Here is a 26515-nt window from a genome sequence, read left to right on the forward strand (position 1 = left end):
GTCCATACAACTTTTACTAAATATTAATTATACTGCAATGCAAAACTATAAATGTTCAGTCGAATCATGTGGAAATGGACTTAACAAAACACCTCTGTGGAAGGGGGAGGTTGATACATTTACATAATTTGTGATTTTTAATGATAACTATATAGATAATTTGGGCTGAATGATAATGTTTTTGCAGTTATCACTGTTAACAGACACATACGTCCAGGTACAGAAAGAACAGGAAGATATCTTTGAAAGTAGGCATAAACTAATAATATCGAGGCTTTTGGGTTCCTCTTCTCCCAACGGCATTCATTTTTTTATATTCCCTCACTGAAAAACACTAATTCCTATTGTGGGGTTCTAGAAAAAGTTATTCCAATGATCTTCTACCAATATCTTTGTAGAAATTCAAAGCGGAAGAAGCAGTGAAGGAGGTCTAAGGACGCAAAATATGTGAGAACATTTATACTCAGCTGTTTTCAAGTGAAATAAGTGTGTCTGAGAAATTAGTATCTCCAGGTTTCTAAATCATTTTGGTGGACATCTATTGGTTCTGTATCATCACTGATTCCTTTGTCCATGAAGGTGAAGTGAGGAGGAGCTTGGCTTGGCTTATAGTGGGTAGAAGCAGAGTGAGAGAGGAGAGAACCGTGGGTTCCATGACATTCAATGGGCAATGTCCTTTTTCTATGAAATAACCACGTGGGTATCAATATATCATAAATAAAATTAGAAATTGTTTAACAATGCTTTAATACACATGTAGAACTATATGGTTATAACATATTTTTATATAGTTATGAGAACCTTTTTATATTCAGAGTATTCTATGTCATACAATTCTTTTAAAAAAGTATGTCTTTATTTGTATGCTGCTTCACAATTAATGAAGCATTTTCACAAACATGGTTGGTTTATTTAAACCTCTAAACTTCTTAGTAGTTACCTCCATTTTATAAATGAGAGAACGTAAGTGTTTCAATGACATATGCCTAGTAAATGGCCAAGCCAGGATACGAATCAAGATCTTTCAACTCTGTCTCATGTTATTTCCATCTCGGCAGGCTTACTTATATTTCATAATACATAAAATATATTGGTTTTTACATTTTTTATTTTGATATAATTTATTATAATCCTCAAATGCCATTCTTATTTGAAAATTCATTAAGCAATATATCCAGTATAAGCATTTTTAAGTGAATGGAATATTTTGATTATCTTAAGCATTTAAATTCTTGAGAATGAATTTAGTTGGTGTTCAATTCTCCTTAAGAGATATTTATAGATTAAAACTACCTTTCCAGACTGCCGATTTCTTTCCAAACAAAATTTCTTTTTACTTTTTTTTCCCCCTGGCATAAGTTTCTGCATGTAACAGCAGGAATACAAATTATGTCCAAAGCACTTACGTAGTTGGCAGAAGTATTTTCTCTTCTGCTATAAATTTATCAAACATTTTTCAAAACAGTAAATCCCCGAAAACAAGGGCTGAATTCCAAATAGGATCATCATAGTTATGCCACTTACAATGTTTTAGTTAAGAGAATCTTCAATTATCTATTGTAAAGATCCTAAGTTTGAGAGTAATAACAATTTGCTATGGGTCTGAATTGACAGACTAATTTTCAGCTTCAGCAACTCTATTTTTTCTTGAAACTTTAGGCCAATTTTTCACTAAGGGAAATGCATTGCTAATTAGTGATCAGTTCCTGCATGGGTCTTTTCACTCAGCCTACAAATACGCATGCCATTGCAGACAGTAGCATCATCACCAAATTGGAAGCATAATGTGACAGATGGAGGAGAAAGAAAGAGCTTACAGGAGTCAGAAGACAAAATTGAGTGCATACGGCATCATTTATAATGTCCTTATGTGTGCAAATTCAATTAGAGGTGAAATATTGATTAGGTAGTTGATGTCACAGATAATACATTGTGGAAAAGTAATTAAACATTTTCAATTTTTCATTTCTTAAATATTTACAACATTAGAGCAGAATTAAAGATGAGTAAATTAGGAAACAAATGGTGCTGATGAAGGAGAGAAGTGAGTCGACCATGGACAAACAGCCAAATGAGTATTTTTTAATCAAGTGTTCAGTAAGCATTTATTAAATGTCCGATATTTGTTAGGCACTCTGACAAGGAAAATAGATACAAAGATGGACACGGAGAGTAAGAGTTCCTTCTCTCAAAGGACTTTCACCTCTTGAGAACCATGGGCAGACACTTGTCCTTTGAAGCACCTTGTACCATTGCTCAAATTCACTCAGGTATTTGTCTGAAATTAGGAGGGTATAACTGAGTATGTTAAGGCGACTCCAACTGCCACATCTCTAATTAACCAATTGACAACAAAAATTGTCAAGATAGTTGTACAACCGGCCACCATCAAAGTATGGATTTATTAAGACCTTTCCAGACTTTGACTATTTGACCTTTGTCCTCTATTTCTAAACTATGTTTGGAAATATGAATCAGATGGAACCTCAGAGAACTGTTTATCAAGTGAAAAGATATTCTGAGAACTCGAGCACAAGTTCATTACTTAAAACACTGAAATACATGGGAGATGTTATAAAAAGTTCTAATGTTTTACTATAGAGGCAGAAGAGAATATAAGAAATGCACATAGATAGATCGTGTTTATTTCTGTGGGAGTAAAAGTCTAACAGCTGGTGAGAGTTCAAGAAAAAAAAAATCAAATCAGATACGGAACAAAAATCAGTTAGCAACCATAGACAGGAAAATGTTTGGAGTATATAAAAGAAATAAAAAAAAGAATACAGTCTCCAAGGGTAAAGAGAAAAACCAGTATAGAAAATATGTACATATAGGGCTTTCATACATTTTTTATTGAAAAAGATGAATTAACTAGCTAACAGCAACATTTCTTTCTGTAGAGAAAACAGAAATATATTTAACAGAGAGATGCAGGCATCAATCTATATTTTATATAGAATAATTTGAATAATCTAGCAAATTAAAATTCTTTGCTAAAATTTCCCAATATGAAGAAGCACTAATTCAAGAAATATGTAAATACAATCCACTTTGAGACTTGAAATTATGTTTTGGAATAAAATGACATGTCATTCCTTTAGGGGTCCCTGTCTGACAAAGTTGCATGTTCAGAAGAGGCCATAAAAAGAAAGAGGGAAGGGGATGAGAGAGAAGGCAGCTTCTAAGCAACCAAAAGGGACTGAAAGATTGAATAAAGTCATCACATACTCAACAAACGGTTCCTAGTACAGTGCCGAGACATTTGTTGATCAGTAAATTAGTCAACAAGAAACTTCCTGGGCCCTCATCCCACAGCCACTTATCTTTGTTTATTTTGAACACTCTTCTAGCTTTGCCATCTGTTTTCTCAGGCCACAAGAGATTAGAGATGGAGATATAGGTAATCTAATAAGAATAAGTAATAGCTAAGCTTCAGACATTGAAGAAGGAGACAGAAAGTAAAATTTGAAAAACTCTCAAGAAAACTCAAAATCCATTACTTAATAATGGCATATATGCCTGAAACAACTGGAGAAAATGGTGTGCAGGACAGAAATTATTGCTTACAATCATGAACTTGTTTCAATTATCCATTCTTTCAATGAATATGTTTGATAACCTACCTTTGGTGTTTCTAAACGCTTTTTTTTTTTTTTCAATTTCACCCTTTAAGGAGTCTCCTTAGAAGATTTTTTTTTTTTTTATGACTACTCCTTCATGAAAATGTAACACCACAGTTATACTATTTACTTTTTTTGTACTGTGGCCCTTTGGAGCATCTCAAATCACTATAATGTCTAAGATTTTTTTAATACCCTTCAAAACCAAGCTTTGTCCCCTCGAAGGAATATCACCCCCTTGAGCCAGGCACTGTACCAGGCACTGAGGTACTGAATGGTGAACAAAACAAACAAAGTCTCTCCCCCTGTGGTATAGTTCTGAATCCATATTACTTGGTCAGGGAGGTAAGAAAAGACTTCTTCGAAAAAATGATACTTGAAAATTAAGATCTGAAGGATGGGTAGTATTATCTAGTAAAGAACCTAATGAAAAGCATTCAAGGAAGAAAGATCAGCATATATCAAGTTTCTGTGGCAGGAGAGAATATGGCAAGAGCAAGAGACTAAAGACTACCAATATGGATAGAGCAATGAGAGCATCAGAGAACACAATGTATAATGAGACTGGAGAAAGACGCAGAAATACAGTCCACAAAAAGGATTTTAGTCACTATTCTAAGAGCCAAGTTAAAAAAATGAATGACTAAGCAGAAATAGAATCTGTGTCATGATCAGACTCATAATAAATGCTCATACACAAACTATGTTCAAAATATTCTGTTTATGAATGTCTAGAATTATGGAAGTTGTAAAATTTTTAATGCTTTCCATTAAAACAACTTTTAAAAATGGATGCTTCTATGGTAGATTTTAGTTATCTAGAATATTGGATTGCATGAAATAGTTAATTCTCAACAGTGGTTGGAAAGGCGAGTATTTTTCTATTTAAAACTGGACCCACTCATTGTAACATATGGAGTAATAAAGAAAATGAATAATGAATATATGTAAGAGATGATTATTATGTTTAAAGTATGACAAGTAGATTGGTTACAAAATAATTAATGAAGAATAAATGTAGATAAAAGATATAAGATATGCCATCCTAAAAGCCTCTCCTACATGAATATACTAAACCATCCATGCTTAGCAAACAACAGAACAACTTCCTTTGAAAGCATTTGTTTCCTATTATATAATAAATTCTCATTAGGAATCAGGAAATTTTAAGAAGTGATTTTAGTAGTCATTCAATTCCAATTCTTTGGTACTTTAACAACAGGAGGTGAAAAGAACTCAGAAATGTGTTTATATTTAAAGTCCCATTAAGTTCCAAATACATCTTTGATTATTATCCACAGAATTTCTGTGTTTGTGCATGTGTGCATGTATGTAGTATTTGCATGTATGTATTGAATACTAGGTTACAGATTTTTTTTAATTGAGAATTTTCTATATTTTAACTTCTTCAGATGATAACATTGTAGAAAAACATGATTGCTATTCTTAAAGAGTAGACTGTCTCCCAATTGATGATCTCAAGCTAACCAGGAAGAACATAACATAAAAAAAAGGCAAGAAAGTCCAGAAGTTTTTTTTCATGTTATTCAAGAAAAGCCTCACCTAGTCCAACACTTTGGTCTAGATATGTGCACACTACACAACCTTTGACACAATTACTTCCTGTGGTTACTTTTATTTTGCAAATGAGGTTAAGTTATATATATAAAGTGATCAACTTTCACAACCTTCCTGAAGATGGCAGAAATACAGCTGTAAACCATTCTGGAATACAATGATCAGCTCCCATACCGACAGAGGCCCTTGGCCGATTCCAGGGCCCTTGGAAACTATCCTGTGCGTGAAAAGTCAGTTCAAAAAATATTTACCAAGAGATTCACAAAAGGTCAGTCAGGACAGGGCCCCTGGGGTATTACAAATGATTCTAGGATGGGTCCAAGGAAGCCTGTGTGAATTAAAAAATTGAAAGTCCTGGAGAGGGTCAGACTGTCATTCATGCCTGTCCTCCCAAAGCCCAGAAATCCATGGCCCACACCAGAATGGTCTCCACTCAGACATGCTGGCACTCCTTATGGGTGCTCACTGAGTCATAGGATGTGGCAAATAGTCCAGCAATTATTGTTCTGGCATTTCACAAAGTAGAAATCATGGAGCTGCTTTTGTTCTATTTCGCGAGGGCCAAAGTGACATCCAGCAGAACAAAAGATGGCAGGAAACATTTTTCTAAGTTTCTTCACCAAATCCCTTTTTGAAATCAATTAGAAATTTGTGTGATGGCAGAGTACAGCTTTTTCATAAAGAAAAGAAAAAGAGCAGTGTACTAAAGGGCTTGTGAACAGGTCTGAAAGTTGTTTATTGATCCTGATAATATTCCTTTTTTCCCCTGGGAGGTTTCTTCCTCAATGATAAAGACCTTCCACCCTTTTTCTAAAAGAAGTACAGAGCTCTGTAGTGGAGAAGCAACACGTAAAGTGTAAGGAGGTGGAACAGTAGACTTGCATTGTGCTACACCTCCTCTGCTGGCTGGCCCTACTCACGCTGCATCCTGAAGCAAACCATGGTATTCCAAAAGAACCAATTCCACAGAGCTAAAAGGCTCCCAAATGCTCACATTTACACCCTAGCTCTCCTCAAAATCACAGTTAACTATCACAGTGCTACATTTATATAGCATATTTACATAGCATAAAAGGTGGCCTTAAATTTTTAAAATAAGCTTTCCCTCTTTTAAGTAATTTGTTCTATAAACACTTGATAGATTAGATAGATAGATAGATAGATAGATAGATAGATAGATAGATAGATAGATAGATGATAGATAGAAAGATGATAAGTAGATAAAAATACTTTCAGATAATTTTCACATTAAACATCATAGCATATGATATATATTATATAAAAATAAAATTTACATGTATATATTTTTTCATTCTGTAACTTATAAACAACTGGTTGATCACGGAAAATTTACATGTTTGTATACTGGAATTCAAGACCACGGATATTAACAGTAGCACTCACATCGTTACACTTTTTTTAAGCAGTCAAATTGTTTCTGTATTTTTACCTTAAAAGAGTTATTTCCAATGACGCTTAGGCTAAAATTAGCAAAAGCCAGAGTTCTATTTTTACCTAGTGAAATCTAATAAAGAAGAACTTTTGTGGCTTTAATTGACTGTCCTAAGACAGCTATCTTACCGCTGGACAATGGCTCCTATAGATTAAGGTCCTATTCCCAACCCCTCAACAGTGAATTGTATTAATTCATTCACTAGATTTTAATTTTTATATTGAAACTGTGTAAGTATCTGTGTGAATGAATGAGAAAAAGTCTCCTTTATTGTTGTCTTAAACTATGGGAAAAAAGAAATGAAAAAAACAATTAGTTATCTCAGTATGTTTTGAAAAAACGAAGAAGTGTCCTCCCTGTTGCCATGGATATGGGCATCCTATTTATAAAATGGTCTTTTCAAAAAAATTGAATTTCATTAAAATCACCACTTACAAAGTAGCACTCTGATTGTAATAGACAATTAAATTTATAAGATTTATGTATCCTCACTATTTCACTATTAGTAGAGTCTTTAATAGCTGTTTTTTCCAACAACATGTTTTCAAATGTCATTTTTAAATGATTAATATTTTCCTGTATTTTTAAACAAAATACAGATTCTGTTCATTACAGTTCTGTTGGTAAAAACATAATTGTTTAACAGTTCAAAATATGTTTGTATTTTTACACATATCGTGGTCATGAAAAATAGGTTAACAATCTGTCAGTAGAAAAGTCAATTACAGCTAACATTTTTTGAGTGCTCACTCTGTGTCACATCTTCTTTTAGGTGATTTGTATTTATTAACCCATATTTTGAGATGGAAATTTATTTGGCAGCTTCAACAGAAGCTGAAACAAGTAAACCACATTTTGACTATACAGAAAAATAAATTGATTAAATATTCCATTCAGAGAAAGAGAAGAAAAAGCAAAGGGAAGGAATTCCTGAGATGATTTTAACTAGGTTACTATGTTTCTAGTTCACCTTAAGATTCATTTTGTTAGGTTTAAAAAGTATTTAATGTTTACTAGTTAGTAGAATGATGCAAGTAGAGAATAATTAATGTATTTTTTTAGGCTTTATGCTACATTACTTAAATATCTCATGTTAGTCTACATGATACTCTTCTCAAAATTTTCATTTTAGAGATAAAAAAAAACTGGTGCTGAGAAAAGTAAATAAATTGTCCCAAGACACACGACTAATACTGATATAGGTGAGATTGAGCCCAGATTGTTCTATCATTTCAGATCCCGAGGTCTCAACTAACAATATCATGCTTATTATTTTATATATAATTAACCTATACAGTCTTTTCAATGATATAACTTCATATATATTTTACATGTCTTCATATATATCATAATAAACATAAAATTTAGCATGCATATATATAAAATTTAGTGTGTGTGTGTGTGTGTGTGTGTGTGTGTGTGTATGTAAATTCTTCAGCCCCTCACTCTGCAACTAGTCAGGTAATAGATTAGGAATCCAATGGAGGTGACAACAGTAAAAGTGACAGTCTAAAAGTGATGTCTTTGAGTTCTGCAAAAAAAGAAAATGCAAGCCTAGGCTAGGCTAGGTCTAAGAAATTCCTCAATACTTAAAAATAGTAAGGCTAGTGAAGTTTTCTCCTCTAGAGTGTTTAAATTAGAATATGTATTTATTTTTAGACCGTTGAAAATACAACTGTGGATATGTACAGCCCTCCCAAATGGTACCTCCCTCTTCCATTTTTGTTCTAAAATCTCTGAGTCAATGCACACTGACTACATTTAAAGCCATGTATTGATTTTCTTCAGTGTTGGTTATAATAAACAGTAGTAGGATCTCTACAATCCAGGCCCACATATCTATTTACTTATTCAAAAGTATTTATTGAACACTTGTGATGACCAGATAGTGTACAAGGTGTTATGGATGTAAAGATTAATAACAAATCCCTCCCACCTCCTATAGCTCAAAGTAGAATATGGGGGACAGATAAATAAATCTAAATTATAATGTATTGTGGCAGGTATTTTCAAAATGTCTTAACAAAGCTATGGGAATTCAGGGATGAAGTGATTGCAGAAATTTTAGTTTCATACCATGCACCATTGGATTTAGTTAATTTATGTGAAGGGGGTTTTCAATCAAGAGATCAAGGCTGTTCTAGAATTGGGAACCTGTGATGAAGCAGGTCCAGGAAAAGTTAGAAAAGTTCAGAGTGCCAAGGGATTAGGATAACGGCAGCCGATTGGTGGAGAGAAAGACGTTGGGGCCAGATTCTAAAGGAGCTTGAATTTTATTCTCGAAGCCAGTGGTCTCCATAATCTCATTATGCATCTCTATCAGCATGAATCCCCAATATATGCATATTTATCTATGTATAGAGGAATGAATATGTATGTTATAAAAAACACATTAAAAGTACTGATTTCAAAAATACAATAGAAAAAATAAAATCAAATAGAAGTCCTGAGATTTCTTCTCCCATTCCAATGGATCATTCCTTTTCTATGCTCCTAAGGTTATAAACTACTACTTTAGGCAATGAAAATTCAAAACAGACTTGGAAACAAGGGGATAATGTGATCAGCTTTGCTTTTTTAAGAGACTAACTCAGGGAGAAGTGAGGAGGACAAACTGGAAGAGGGAAACCAGGTTGGCAGAGAGATCAAGTGGAGCCTAGAATGATGGTGCAGGAGACCTGGTGGGAACCTGGGTTAAACCTGTAGCAAGGAGCAAAGGTCGTGGCTGATGAGCTCTCCTGCTGGGGAGTTAGAAGTGCCAGGACCATGCTGAGGTTCTATCTATCCATCTGCCAAGGCTACTCAGAACCAAATATACACAGCTCCTCAGGGAAGTTTTCTTCTGCATGCTTTATATCAAGACTTTGTTATGGAAAAATGAAGAAACTCAAAAGAGAAATATAAAATAAAGACAAGTATATCAACAAAATTTACTGAATAAGTGAGTGGCTCATTATGTTAGTCTATATTTCTCTATGTTTTAAAAATATTTTAAAGTAAAAATATAGATTGTTTACAAGCCTATGTTTTTAAATCAACCTCATTAACAGAGAATTTTGAAACCTATGATTATTAAACATTAAATTTTCCTTACAGAAACTAAGTTTTGTTAAATTCAGTGACATGTTGACATGTGAGAGTTTTGTACCTTAAAATGACTAAACATTTCATACATCTGCAGATAGGTGCAAAATTGCTATCAACTCCTCTCTTCTGTTACAAAATTAATGAGTGTTCAGTGAAGCCATAATAAAGAATTTTCCTCTAGGCATGTTATAAAAACATTTCCAGTTCTAGCATGAATGCAAAGTTTTGCCTGATCCAATAATTCAAAATACGCACATTTTTTGAAGATGATGAATGCCACACAAAGTAATTTTTTTTTGACTTTTCTCATATTTAAAACCCCTGTCTTACCTTATCAAGTCTTATTTTCTAATGAATGTTTCCATAAGGGGGGACCGAAGAGCAATTAATGATTAAATTCAGAGCATTCTCATTTCATCTGACTACTTAAGGATCTGGAGCTCTAATTCTGAATATCATTGAAGTACTCAACTGGTATTACTACATCTTCCTCATAAGAGATGATTTTGTCCAAAACTGATACCTCAAATTATCTCTGGAATAAGGGATTTGCTTTCACTATAATAGTTTTCCTGTGTCACATAAAAACTCTGGGGTCTGAATTTTTTCAGTCTGTGATTCATGAACAGTCATTTTACTCTCAATAGAAGGGAAATGTAGTGCTGGCAAAATGAGATACAAGCCTGCGAAAGCACGTAGATGAAGTCACGGATTCATGAAATAATCCATGATGCACTCGAATTTGTCCATTATGCTCTTTATGGTATAAATCGAATATTTTTATTTTATCTCCTCCCCCTCCCCCTTTCTATTCTCAAGCAGAATTTCTATTATAATTAATGTTTGTCATTAATCTTTATAAGTGAAAAAATAACAATCCAAAAATATTAACCAACTGTGGCCTTCTAACCTCATTTAAGAATTTTATTCACATATTTATAGCTTTAAGATGCAAAATTTATTTAAAATAGGTTAAATATGATAATAGACTCTTATAAGACACTATGTAATATAGGGAAAAAAATTTAAGAATGTCAGAATTTTTGAAGCAAGGAAAAAGCTCTCTGTTCTGTAGATTCTGAAGAAAATGATTTGCATTAAATCTAATAAGTGTATTTTATAATGTGGATTTAACTGTATGTCTGCTTTCTCTTATCATTATTTTTTCACCTATATTTTATAATAGTATTTGTACCTGACTGAAAGTAAATTCGTTTTATCTGACTTTAAAAAATGTCAATTATATTAGAAAAAGAAATGAATACTTTGACTGAAATGCCATCATGCTACATTTTCATCATATTTAAAAATGCATGCATAAAAGGACAGCCTTGAACACTTGAAGTTATGAGGTTACCTAGAAAAATTATATTGCAGTCACTGAATTTTGAAGACAGCTCAATCACCATTGCTTGCTCATCATTCTTTGTAATTGATGATACTACTACATGAAAGAAGTCTTCCATAAACTGGAATTTCAAATAAGACAATTTCCTTAAACCTTGAGTTTCTATACTGTAAAATGAAAAAAACAAAAACAAAAACAAACCTATCTGTGGTTGTCTATCTCTTACTTGCCTCAGTATTATTGAAATGGCCACAGTGGTCAGTGTGTTTTAAATTGCCTTCGTGTGACTCACATAATAAATGCAAATATTCACAAGGAAGACAACAGGAGCATGAGACCTATCCTTGCTAGAACACTGAAAGGTTATCACTCTGCTTTGTTGCTTTGTAGCCAAAGTGCTTTTCTAAATTTTCCAACTTAAAAGAAATGTTTATCCTATATCTATTCACATATTGCAACTAAGCTAGGGGAGCAAAAAAGGGTTCAGGAAAGGGATTAATGCTAGCGTACTCCATTCTGAGATGTGTATGATTATAGCTAACGTCATAGTAAAGTCTGCAAGTATAGCTGTTCATAAACTCACCTATACTGAACTGGGTAAAAGCCTGCTAGTAAAGTTAGTTTAGAAGACTTTAATCGGATGAGTACGTGGCTATGACCCACTAATAAATGATTAACACTAGCACAAGACAGATTTTTCTTCATTTGTGCATGAAAAAACATGGAACACTATCTCTCTCCTTGTCTCTCTATCTGTCTCTGGCTGTCTCTCTCTATTCCTCACTTTCTCTCTCTTTCTACCAATATGAGCTTAGAAATAAATACTGCAGAATCAAAGTAATCCTGAAGATTTAGAGGAATAACATATTCCTGACAAATTATCTATTGCTGTATTCGAAATAAAATTTTTAGAAATTTTGGCACATGGTATCTATAAAGAAAGAGCTGAGTCCTCATTCGTTTGCTTAAATAAAACGTTACTAAGTGCCTTCTATGTGCCAGGCATTTTTTATAAGGCAGTGTTTCTCAATCCCTAGTATACATTAGAATCTCATGGGAGGTCTGAAAACAAAATGAATGATACCTGGACCACATCTCTGACTGTATTCAGTATTTGCCTAGTTGGTTCTAATGAGCAGCCAGGGCTGAGAACCACTTAGCTAAAGGTAAAGGATATAGTTGTGAACATATGGACACAATTCCAGCTGCCATGCAACCATAGTTCTTGAAGTAAGAGTGGATCATACGGAGTGAAATTACTTTAGATACTGAGAAAAACTGTGATGAAAGCTGAACAGCTTGCTGTACTTGGAAAGGGAATGGAGGGGATGGAGCAGGACATTTTTGACTGGGCAATTAAGAAGACTTTATTTAAAAAGGTGACATTTGAACTTAGACCTAAATATCAAGAAATCCAGGCTTGCAAAGATCTGGAAGCAGAGTTTCATTGCAGGAGGAAACAGGTAGTGTAAAAGCTTAAGGTGAGATAACCTTGATGGAATTGAACAAAAGAAAAGAGGCCATTGAGATGAATGGTGTGATAGAGATGAGAGAGGCAGGTCAGCAATAGACCAGAAAGGCCCCCTAGGCCATGATAAATATTCTGAATTTCTAAATTAAAGGAGAGGGCATAGATAATTATAGTAGAGAAATGCCATAATTTGATTTACACAGTTATAGACCATTTTGACTTTGTGGAAAATAGACTGTTAAGTATGCAAGAGATTATTAAGAGACTTAAAGTGGTCCAGACCAGAAATGATGTGACTTGAACAAGAACGGAAGCAGTAGAGAGAGAGCAAGGAATGTTCTGAACACTGAAAAAATGCTGATAACTGTGAAGCTGGGTAATGAGCTTCACCGAGCTATTTTATTTTTATGTATGTTGAAAATTTCTGGAATAATAAGTTGTCTACATATATAAGATAACTTAGGAGTTGCTATAGGCATTTGAAGGAAAAAATTTTGACCTAGGAATTTCATATGCTTTTTAGTTTTATGAAGGGAACAGAACGACTTTCACAGATATGTGAGGAACTAAATAATTTTTGAATGATTTTAGACAGAATTTAGTAGATAGAAAGAGAAACAAAACTCAAAAATGGGAAAGTCAGGTGTAATAGTTTTTTCCTTACTCACTTTGGAGCTCGTACTTGAGGTTCGTATTGGATTACATGATGTTCAAACATTTGTGCAGCCTGATCTGACTTTGTCGTTAGCTTTTGTTGCTTTTCCTATCCCAGGAAATGTGTTTCTTATGACACATCCTGTAACTCACAATTTAGAAAGAATTTCTTGCCACATTAATGACTACTAAAATCTTTTAGGACTATCCCTAAAAGCTGGAAAACAAATCTCCTAGAAATTCATTTTTCTTAGTGTTCTCTCCTCACGATGGATTTATATCTCTACTGGTAGGATCAGAACTGTGGTGCAGCTTATATTCCAGTGGGGCTGGACCTCTGTAGCCTAGTTGTTCTGAGACACTTTGATTCCACTGGAACTGGTCCTATCAGAATGTATTTCTGGATGTTGCTTCAGTCTGTTAAAGTCCATTGAAATTTAATTTAGCAATCTTCTAATGTAATTAAATTAGAAGCATAATTCATTATTCTTTATATATTCATCATACTGGACACTTGATGGATGTGGCAGACTGGTACATAAAACCTGTTAGACTCAAAGGCCCCAACCTAACATTTAAAGTTGTATAAGTGAATCATTCTCACTCTGCTTTACAGGAGAGACATGGACTTCACTGTCTTCGTTCTGGTGATCTGCCCTGTAAACTAGATTATTCCAATCTACTGGGTATATGTTGTGATGCCAAATGTTAAGAAAGCATCGTCTATTTCCTTTTATAAAATTTTTTTATTATTATTTTTTTAGTGAAGACCACTTTGAAGTTTGCAGGAATTGAAACTTGAGGATTGTGAGAGTATATCAATAGCATTTTGGGTGTTTGGGATGATTGAAGTCATTACCTAGAGAGTTGTAAACGAAACTCTTTTGCATCTGTTAGGTTTATGTTGAATGACTCAAATTACTAATATTCAATCAAGAAAAATTACTAAGCCATCCCCTGGCTACTATTCAAACATGTAAATATTCCTGATTAACTATGATAAATATCAATATATAAAGATGTGTTTAGCTTTATTAACATATACGGTTAGCAAAATGTTTGATAATTTATCACACAACTAATAAAACATACACAAAAATTAACAGATTTTCTTTGATTTACTGATTTGCATTTTGTAAATTTTTTATAATGAACATCTATTACTTTTATAATCAGAAAAAATGATTTTAAAATCATATGTACGTATAATTTTGTGTATACTATCATTACAATTATGTTCAAAAAGCAAAGCATAAGAAAAACTGCAAAAAGTTAATGGCAGCATATTTTATAATGATATTAAACTCAATAAGTATTTGTTGAGTGAATTAATATATTTTCTTCTTTATATTTTATAATTTTGAATTATTCTTTGGTAATGAGCAAATGTTGCATTCTTCTTAGAAAAAAATCAATACAATGTAATGTTGGTGTTAGCCCATAAAAACTAATGTTGCCCTCCTCAGAAAACATATTTTATTGATTACTACAACCTAAAATTGTCAATAAAAATATTTTCTCTATTTATAATATACAAAGATTACTATCCAAATAATTGTATGTAAGTGTTGGCCTTGGTTTCGAACTATTGTTAGAATCTTTTATTCCAATCTACCTTTGTTATAGGTTATATGTTTAATCTTACATTGCTTTAAATATTTTAAAATAATGGGCTGAAAAATCAGAATATCCTGGTTTCATGTCATAGCTCAATGTTCTAGCTATGTATTTTTAGATATGTTAGCTCTCTATGGTTCAGTGTTCTTATGGTAATTGATCCATTGGTTTCTATGAGAATTAAATATGATTACTTAAATAAACTCAGGTGAATCATTTACCACAGTGCTTTGTATATAGGAAGCATTTAATATATGAAAGTGTAATTGTTTTTTATCTTTGTTTCTTAATAATATAGTATCTGGAACATAGCTCTAGTTCATTAAATAGATGTCAATTTCTTTGCCTTCAAAGGATTAACCTCAAACATAAAGCCAGAAACTGAAATCACAAATACCAGGTAGTTTTTAAACAGTGAGTATATATTGAAAAAACTCACGTGAGTGTATTCTAGAGTATAAACGAACTGTTTTACTAACATACATAGGTTGTACATTATAAAAGCAATGTTTTTAAAGATAAAAATAGTTCTCTTGACTTCTATCCATACTTAAGACAATGTGTAGTAATATTTTTGCAAATAACTAGGCACTAGCATTTGCTATAAAATTCTACTTCCCTGCCTCCCATATCTGCCATACTTTAACCTCGTAGGCCTTTAAATTTCACTCTTAAAATCTCTCATAGGTGCCCATTAGACTGTTAGATGGAGCTTGATATGCATAATTACGAAAAGTACAAGTGTTTTATAATATCAAAACTTATATACTTTGCACATGTTTAGTTCACCTGCATATCGTCAAAAAGAAATCTACTCAATGTTCAGACAGCTCTATAATTCTTTCATGTCTCCACATTGCTACAGGTTCCTGGTTCATAGTACCATAAGTACCATAATATGCACTACAGCATAGTCATTGAATTGGATGAATATATAAATAAATGAAGTTTTGAACCTTTCCTTTAAATAAAGTGAGATGGAATAATTCATTTTTACACAGACATCTATCCAACTTACTCTGAAAAAAGAAAGCAGACCACCCCACCCCAAAAGGGACAGTATATAATTGTAATGTGAATGTTTAAAAGCATATATTTGGTAGTCATGATCACTGAGCACTTCCCATGCATGGATTAAGGCAGTACGGTTAAAATTGTTGGAGGACCTCTATATTTGCAAACATATCGTAAAGATCAATTTTTCAAGAAATAAAATTATAACTTTAGTACAATCAGCTGTCAATGTATTTATCAAAGAACTCCAGTATCCAGGTGTGTACTAAATGAAACTCGGGAGCTTCTACATATTGTTTAATTCTTCAGTCACTATTTTCCCATAATATACAGTTAAAATCTAAATAATCTTACTCACTGGTTGATTTTAAGTCTAAAATATCTATACTGATATGGAATTATCTATGTTCCAAATTTTAAAGGATTTAATAGGGAGAGACAACTACAGCTTTAGTAGTATATGATTTATGTACTTGTGTAAACTGATGTTAACCTCAAGGCATTTAAAATGTTCTCTGTCCTCCAGGGTGAGTTTATTTAACAGGTTAATTTATTCTAATATTATATAATCAAAGCAGGATTCGGGCAAACTATTTTTGAACCGAGATTAACATAATGACATACCTTTATGTCTTATCAGCTCCCTACAATTATCAAATGTTCTAATTTAACTGACAGTCAAACAATACTGGGGACAATTATAACAATTCCAAAGTATTGTGAAAACATTATACTGCAATCTTGAGGGGGAAAAGTCATCATTCTCTCTTAAGGATATTAAATGATTTTCAGCTTAAAAAAACATACATCTAATAAGGATCGGTTTCTGTTTTATGTGAGGTTTCATGATGAAGTTACGATTTGCTACTATTTAATACGCATAGTTAGGAAAGAACGAAATTGAGCCTAGAATTGTCAAGCAAAGCAGGAACTGAGTGGCCAAAAATGTGTGGTCAGAGCTTTCCAAAGATGTTGGAACCCACTGCCCACAGCAGTGTGAGCTTTTGCAGGACCAGGCTGCCCCAGCCCCCCGCCTTTGCTCTACCTCCACAAACAGGGCAGAGCTAAAGAGGGAGAGTAGAATTTCTCTCAGGTTTTGCTTCAGAAAATAGTCAAAGGACAAAACTAGAAGCCAATTTTGTTTTGAGGAAAAAAAGGAAAAAAAATAACAACTAGTACAAAGACTTATGTTGCAGTACTTACTTTTTCCAGAGAATTTACTCCTCATAAAAATCCAGGATGGTATGAGGAGCATGTGTATGTATGTGGGGGTGAAAGGTCGGGGTGATGAGCCAGATGAGACTTTTAACTTGTACTTTCACCACAGTTGTAATTAAGGCCATGGCCCTGAGCAAGCTAAGGGTAGCCTCTGTGCCCTCAGCTCTTCATATCAAATGGTTATTTTTTAATATTTCCTAACTGGTTCCCTATAAAAATAAAAAGGAGGTTGAGGAAAATGACTTGTAATATCATTTCCAGGGCTTAAATATTCTTGTTACAAGTAGTTTTTAAAATACGAGAAGAAAATGCACCAAAATAATAAAAGTGATCACATTAAAGAAACTAAACCCTCTGTAATATTTTCCTTTTTAACTACTGTACAAATTTTCTGTAATTCACCTTTATATCAAGTTCATGCACAAAATATCAAGGTATAAAACACTATAATTGATTAATATTGAAGTTGTGTTTTCTCAGTAAACAAGTGCACTATTTTTAATTATTATTTTAGAAGGGATAGTTATGCATACTGTGAATGTTTTAGTTGAGGGGATTCTTTTCCTGTGAGCATAAAATAATTTAGAGGCGCCCTTACAGTCCTACAGAGACGTCTGGAGTCTGCATCAGGGTTCCTGCCCCTCTCCTGGAAAGCACTTTCTATGCCCTCCCTCTCAAGACTGCTTAGCAAAGCAACTGAGAACTCAGTATGTGCTGGTTTTATATCACCCACCACTTTGTCTTCTATTGTAATTAATTATGTATATGTATCATTTTCCCCAGCCTAAATCATAAACACAAGAACAGGAAGCTGTTTTATTATTTACTTTTGCATGTTTTTCATTTCTATCACAGAATATTGAACACAGGTATCCCATAATATAGATTTGTAAAGTAATTGAAAGATACTCATATCTCACCTTGTATTTTTCCTACATGATAGCTAAATTATATTTTATTAATTAAATTTAAATTTTAAATATTAAAGAAGTGTGCCATACTATAATATATCCATCTCATATTATAGTAATCTGAAGGGAATAAACAAAAGTAATTTTGATATATTAATGATGGAAAAAGCATTTATTTTTATGTGAAAAATAGCTTAACTGGTATAGTAATACTTCATATATACATTCATATAACAAATAGTTAATACATAATGCCTATTACATACTAAAAATTTTAGCATGGAAATAAGAGTAAGTAAATAGAATGAATTTTCAAAAGCTTATAGAACTACCAGAGAAAGAGCTATCCAAAATATCCAAAACAAATATTATATTTTCATGTGTCTGAATGTAGTTTTAAATACAAAACCATTTTTAGATAGTTTGAAAAATAAAATTATAAATAACATCATTTTTCTTTTTTGAAAAGCTATATTTTGATATGACAAATATTCTTTTCACTATAGTTTAACACAACAAAATCAAAATAAATAATATAAAGGTAAACTTATATAAAGAATGATGTAAAATATGGTAAGACTTTTTAATTTTTAAGTTAAAAAATTTGGCATACACATGGAAATTCGAAATAATAATTATCAAGTGCTAATATTTTTATATTATTATTAAATAAGAAATGTATGGTAAAATGTGTAGAATGTGTAGAAAAATTAGAAAAATCAGCCACACTAAAATGATGAAATAAATTTCACTGTATTCATACAATATAGATATTAAAATCTGTATATTCTTATATTCATTTTATGAAACTGTGAATATAGTACATACATCATGCTATTCTGTAAACTTTTTTCATTAAAAATGTATTCTTCACATTTTCTGTAAGTAAACATTCAAAAACATAATTTTAATGGTCATATAGAATTCCATGTTATGTATGAATCACAATTAATTAACCATTTCCCTATTACTGGGAATTTGCATTTTTCAACATTTGCAGTAATTACAATGCTATAAGTACCACCATACATAAATCTATAAGCATTATTTATTTAAGGTAAATTATTATATATACTTCATTGAAATCCGAAAGAATAAATTTATAAGTTATTATATTCTTGATGATTCAAAATAAATCACCATATTTATTGCAATACAGAATAAGACAGTAAGTACTTGGTCGAGTTTCAAAATATCTGAGCTGAAATCCTGGTAGCATCAACCATTAGCTGGGTGATCTCAGGCTAGTTATTTAGTATTTTTCAGACATAATAATTCCTCTGTGAAATGAGTGCAATACTAGTATCTATTATATAGTTTATGAGGATGAAATGAGAAAATCACACAAAATGTATAGCCCCCGGTCTTATAAGAGTACAAAATAAATAAATATTAACTTTACATTAATGATGTCATTTTACCATCATAACAATTATAGCAGATACCAAGCACTGCCATATAATATATAAAAATGAGATTGAAAAAATTCATGTTAAAAGTTATTTTATGTAATAAATACATATTTATATATAATGTATAAAGTATAATGTATACTTAAAATATATGCATTATATAAAAATATGTGTATGTATAATGTTGCCATAAATTATACTAAGAAATTTGAGAAGACTAAGGGCATATATTTCCAAAAGATTACTTTGTTATTCTCACCATTGTATACTATGTCACCAATTTATCACTCTTTATAAAAGCATTGTCTTAAAGAGAAGCCCCTACAAAAGACCCCAAATAACTAAAGCAATCTCGAGAAAGAACAAAGATGGAGACATCAGTCCTTCTGATTTCAAACTGTATTGTGAAGTTATAGCAATCAAAACAGTATGATATTTGGCATAAAAACAGACACATAGATCAATGAAACAGAACAGAGAAACTAGAAATAAACCCACAAATTATGGTCAATTAATTTATAACAAAGGAGAAGAATATGCAACAGGGGAAAGAATAGTGGAAAACTGGATAGCCATATGCAAAAGAATAAAGCTGGACCACTCTCTTACATAATGTACAAATGCTGACTCAAAATGTATTAATGACTTACATGTAAAACCTAAAATTCCTAGAAGAAACCATAGGCAGCAAGCTTCTAGTCATAGGTCTTGGGAATAACTTTTTGGATTTGACAGCAAAAGTAAAGGCAATGAAAGCAAAAATATACAAGTGAGACTACATCAAATTAAACAGCTCCTGCACAGAAAAGGAAACATTGACAAAATGAAAAGAAAACCTACCAACCAAATAGGAGAAATTAGTGGCAAATCATGTATCTGATAAGTGTTAATATCCAAAAATATATAAAGAATATACAACTCAATAACAAAAAATTTAAAAATATAATTTTAAAAAAAATAGGCAAATGATATGAATAGACATTTTCCCAAAGAAAACATACAAATTGGCAATAGGTAGATGAAAAGTACTCAGAATCACTAATCATCAGGGAATTCAGTTCAAAATTACAATGTATTTTTTTAAAGATCCTCATTTGGTAGCATTCTATTTGACCCATAGACCAATAGGAGTGCTCACTGGGACTGACTGAGCCAAAACTCTGATAGTGATTTGGTTTTGATAGAATATGAACACTTCTAGGGTAGAGAATAAGCTTAAGTTATTTCTTTCTTTTTGGCAAGCATATAGTAGACAATTAATACTTGTTGAATAAACAGATGCACAAGTCAAATAATAAAACATTAATTTTACAACTTTCATTTTACAAAGTTCAGCAGTAAAGTATTGAATGATAAAATGTACAAGTCACATTGCCTATAACATAGACCCGAAGCCACATTTTCTTTCTCTGTGCTTCTAACCTACTTGGTGAAACTGAGGTTGGGGAAATGAGAGATACAACTATGAATTTATTAGTGAAGTCCAAGAGAAAATAGACTTCACATTGAATACACCCAGTCTATTAAATGAGGAAGACCTAATTCATTAAAAATTTAATAGTTTGATCACAGTTGAAAAGCTTTAACCAGATACATTATATTATTCATTTTTATATTTCTGTTAAATGGCTCCTGTGAGTATACTGAATGTTGAAAGTTTTAATGAACTTAACCATTTAAAAATGAAATGACATTTTCCCACCAGCAATCATGCTTATCATGAAAACATATTCACATCATCTGCCCCTAATCAAAGGAATTGGAGACGTTAAAAAATGTGAAAGTGGAGGCTGCTGCCCATTTATATATGGTAAGAAAGAAATCATCAGGTATATGCCCAAACAACTTTTCAAGTCTAGCTGAATTTAAAACATAGTTTTCATTGACTACATTGTTCTCCTCAAGCAAGCAGATACTCCACAGGCAAAGCAAGGCATAATACATTTCAACTTGTCCAAATTATAATAGACCATAAATAAATATAAAATATATGGAGCTCCTTTCAAATCAGGATAATCCTCAAAGAAAGGGTTCAAAACACCTTAGTTTTGACAAGAATAATAAATGTCTATTTTCTAAGGAAAATCAGGACAAGTCGGGATAGAAAATTTAAAAGGGCATACATAATAAATTACACACATATCAAATAGTTACAAGAAAATATGGCTAAAAAAAAGGAGATAAAATGATGAATAGAAATTTAAGTAACTGCTGACATGTATTTAAAAAGTTTAAATACTGCAAATACTTAAGCGGAACATGTAGCAGCGAGGATTCTACCCACAATAAATCAGACCTATTTGATTATCATATCTTATTTTGAGTTCCATCACTTAAAAGAAATGAGAAATTTTAGAAAATATTTAGAGAGAAATTCCAAAACACATTAAGAATTATAAAGAGGGCTTCTGAGGAATAATATTTTAAATGGCCTATTTTAGAGTAAAGAAAATGTCTTATTAATCTATACATAACTTTTATTTTGTGGATAGTGAAAAAGTTACAACAGCAATGAAGGGTGTATAAGAAAAGAAAGTTTTATGTTGCAAAGTAGAAAATTCTAAGAGAGAAGATCATTAAAAATTAGACTTGACTGTCAAAGATGATTGCACAATTGCCAGAGTCTCTAAAGATGGGATTTTCATTTGGCTAAAGTACATCAGGTCTCACCTGAAGGCAGTGGAATAAAGTGAATGGCATACAAAGACACCTAGTACTTTTACAATGGGTAACGAAATAGAGATTAGGCTAGGAAATTGGGCTTCAGTATTAATTAATATGTGAAAGGCTGGAAATGATGTATGAAGAATACTAGAAAATTAGAGGTCTACGCTCATTACTCTGGATCTGAACAAATTCGAAACCTTACATTAATACAATAACATGATTGCAGTTAAGAATGGACCATTGGCTTGAGAAAGTAATTTGGTTATTCATTTGTATTCCCTAAATGATTTCATTGAAAGACAATGGCTGACCTACCTCTTTCAAGGTATTCCCATTAAAATTCCAGGAGTTTCTTAATATAATGTACAGCTTACAGGTTGAAAATCCACCAAAGTCACAACAGCTTAATGACAGAAAGGAACAAGTTTAGCATATTTGGGACAGCCCAGAAAGCCAGGGAAGCTCAAGGAAAGATAACTCATAAGGAAAGGTAACCAAAGACATGTTAAAAGACTAGCCTTCCAAAGTAGCCTTTTCAAAAATAAGTTTGATAAGACATATGTTCCTGGAAAAAAAATTTAGACTTTTTTTTTATACCGTTGATATTTAAAATTATAAAATCATGATTTAGAAGAAAAACTTTGTGCATATTAAGCAATTTGAAATTATGATTTATGCAGCATTCCAGTTACATTCAAGCCACTGTGCTAAGAATTATAGAATATAAAAGTACGAATATACTGAATATTTTTAGAGCAGGTATGGTCTTAAAAGTACATAATTTATTAGCAACCCATGCCATTTATAGAGTGTTCAGTAACTCTGTTAACTATCCCTCAGTTCTTGCTGATGATACATCTCTAAATCTACAGAATGAAATCAATAAACAGGAGTGCCTACATTGTGGAGTTTTAATGTTGAAACACATAATAAATTCTCAGAGCTATCTTCCCTAAAATGTTTATAGTTAAGGAGTTACCAAGTTTCAGAAACACTTCTGTAATTGACTAATCTTTTACCAAGGCAAATACTGCAGACTCTCCTGTCAGTCAATCTAATGATTGTGTTTCAAAAAGATGCCAGGCCTGGTTATTTACTGAAACAGGAAAAGATAAGCTTAAAATCTAAGAAGATAGAATCCTCAATTTACACCATAATGCCAGTTGCATATGTCCCTTCTACCTGTTTTATTTGAACCAAATGTTCACAGATGTCCTCTAAATAGTGAACACAAATTTTTAAGAATGCTATGGGTCACGTTCTGGTAATCTTCAGGTGGAAAATTGCAAAGAGGAAGAATTTGTGACAAGAGTCTTGATTCATCTTACAGAACCTAAAGAGTTCAACATTCTTTTTCAGAATTTTCTTTCTTTCCCTTCTCTCCTTCCTCTAGGCAATCAGAACTGAGCACTTAAATATACCTTTATATTCGTCAGCCCGATTGAATGACATAAAATTCGTGACTCCGTAGTAAGTTCTAAAATGTTAGTTTTAAAACTTAAAGAGAAGTTGTCCTTCAAAAAATATTACCAAAATACAAATTTCACTATCTTGATTTTTTAAATTTATTTTTATAGCAATAGTATGTTAAAGTATAGATTTTAAAACTGCACATATTTAAAGTGTACAGTTTGATGACTTTTGACAGGTATGCACATCCATGGAACCATCACCACAATCAAGACAAACATTTTCATGACCCCAAAATTTCACAATCCATCATGTGTCATTTCTACTCCCCACCTCATCTCAGATAGCCACAGATCTGCTTCTGTCATGTGGTTTAGTTTGTCTGCATTTTCTAGACTTTTATATATGGAAATAATGCTCTTGCACTTTTTAAAAATTTAATTTGGCTTCTCTCACTCAGCACAAATCTTTTGAGATTTAGCCATTTTGTTACACATATCAATATCGTCAATAGTTTGTATTCTGCATGGATATATCACAATTTATTTATCCTTTCACCTACAGATGGGCTTTTGAGTTTCTCTAGCTTGGGTTTTTTTGTTTGTTTTGTTTTGGTTTGTTTTTGTTTTTAACAAGAGGCATCCATGAATACTCGTGAAAAAGTCTTTGCATGAACAAATTATTTTCTCTTGGGCAAATGTCCAGGAGTGCTATGGCTAGTCATATAATAGATATATGTTTAACTTCTCATGAAAATGTCCAACTGTTTTTGCAAAGTGTTTTTTACCATTTGCATTTGCACTGGCAGAACATTAGTGTTCCAGTTGCTGTACATCTCTGCCAACACTTGTTATGTTGTCTTTATAATTTCAGCTAGTAGGACAAGTGTGTAGTGGTATCACATCTTTTTTGGACTTGTTTGGCATTAATATAAATCCTTTTTATTTTTTATTAAAAATTATTGGGGTGATATGATTAATGTCATCAAATAAGTTTCAAGTGTATAATTTGACAGATATCTATATATCTATATAGATATATATATACAGATATATATGTATGTATGTATGTATGTATGTATGTATGTATGTATCTATCTATCTATCTATCTATCTATCTATCTATCTATCTATCTATCATTGTGTGTTAATCACCCAGTTAGATTTCTTTTTATTTTGGGCTTTTTTTTAAAAATTGCATTTGCTATTTTTGGTACATGGTTTGTTTTCTTTAATTTTTAAAGTTATAACCACTACCATGATTAAGATACAGAACAATTCCATTACCCTAAGAACTCTCTCATGCTGCCTCTTCAAAGTCAAACCTCCCACTAGCCTTAAGCCCTGGCAATCTTGATCTCTGTCTTCGTAGTTTTGCTGTTTCCAAAATGTCATTTAAATGGAATGGACAAGTAGTTTTTGAGTCTGGCTCATTTTACTTAACATGATGCATTTGAAATTCATTTGTGTTGTATTTAGCAATAGTTCATTCATTTTTGTTGCCGAGTAATATTTCTCTTTCTACACACACACACACACACACACACACACACACACACACACACACAGCAAATTTTGATTATCCATTCACTAGTTAAAGAATTTGTGTTGTTTCCAGCTTTTGGAAATTATAACTCAAGAACTCACAATAATTAAAAATAAATCAAAATTAAATAAACAAACAAATACATACACGCAGTCAAAAGATTTGAAAGGTCACTTCACTAAAGAAGATATGCAAGCAACAAATGCACAAAAAGACAATATCAACTAGAGGAAATGCAAATTAAAGCCACAACAGACACCACTACCTATCTATCGGAATCACTAAAATTAGAAAAAGTATTGATAGAGCTATGGACCAAATGCAACTCTCATATTTCTGCTGGTGAGGGATATGGAATGATATAGCCACTTTTAAAAATAGTTTAGTCAAGAGAAAAGCAAACATATTTTTATACACAGTCCTGTACATGAATGCTCATAATGGCTTTCCTTGTAGTACTGCTTTTTGTAAAAACACCCCAAATATCCATCCTCAGATGAACAAACAACATGTGGTTCCACTATTCTAGTGGAGGCACCGGAGTATAAAATAGCCACTTTTTAAATTGTAAGTGTAATACTTAAAAACTAAAGAGAATATTCTATAGGGCCTATTATCCCACATTATCGAAGTGATGAATAAGAGTTATATTGAGTAAAGGGCCATCCCTTTTTTACTATAAAAGGAAATAAGTTTCAGCATCTTACCTATATATCTGTATCCTTCTTCACCATCTACTATGGGTCTCAGCCAAGTTGACCTAAGTCGCATATTATTCTGCACATGGGCACCTTGAGGAGGATAGAGTGTAAATAGCATTTCAATTGCATTGGACTTCTTGATGAGTTGAGAATATTTTTCATGGTCTTCTGTATAAAAGAAAGAATATCAATTTTTAAAAAATTTTAGACATTTTTACAAAATTTCTAAAATGTTTCTGTTAAGGGATGCAAATTAACAAGATTTAATAATTTGAATACTAATGGATTGATGGCATGAGTTTTCTATAGTCAAATATACTTCAACAAAAATCTTACTGTTTAGATAATTCCTAGAAATGATTAAGAAGTGAAGGCTTTACTAATAGCATCTTCAAATACTATCAGTTTAAAGCAATGTTAATAGTTATAGAAAAAAAGTAAGATAACGAATATCATTCACATTCTATGCACTATAACATAACCATAATATTTTTAAATTGCCATTAATGAAATAAAATTAACCAGGAAAATATATTGAGTAATATAGAGTTCCATAGACTAAAGTTGTTGAAAGAATTAATATTCCTAGGCTATGGTCTTTAAGAAAATATAATGCATATGCAAATGTTTATATAGTATTAACTGTATGCAAAGAGTTTCCCAAGTGCTTTGAAAACATTAACACATTTAATTTTTTAAAGTGTATTTCCATAAGGTAGATCCTATTATTATTTTCATTTCATGTGAAGAATTTGAGGCCCATATAAATTAAATAACTTGCCTAAGTCTTATAGACTGTAAATGATGCA

General features: G+C 32.1%; 1 protein-coding gene across 3 annotated transcripts in view; it reads right to left on the minus strand.

Annotated features, from left to right (window-relative positions):
• The window catches only part of IQCM (IQ motif containing M), a 412415-nt gene that overhangs the window by 72431 nt on the left and 313469 nt on the right, over positions 1-26515 (minus strand). For all 3 annotated transcript variants that reach the window (XM_016144555.2, XM_036234284.1, XM_036234285.1), the window contains one exon: positions 25713-25874. In XM_016144555.2, the coding sequence (XP_016000041.2) occupies positions 25713-25874 (162 nt within the window). The remainder of the gene's footprint in view (positions 1-25712; positions 25875-26515) is intronic.

This window comes from Rousettus aegyptiacus, unplaced genomic scaffold (genome assembly GCF_014176215.1).
Source record: "Rousettus aegyptiacus isolate mRouAeg1 unplaced genomic scaffold, mRouAeg1.p scaffold_m13_p_16, whole genome shotgun sequence".
NCBI lineage: Eukaryota > Metazoa > Chordata > Mammalia > Chiroptera > Pteropodidae > Rousettus > Rousettus aegyptiacus.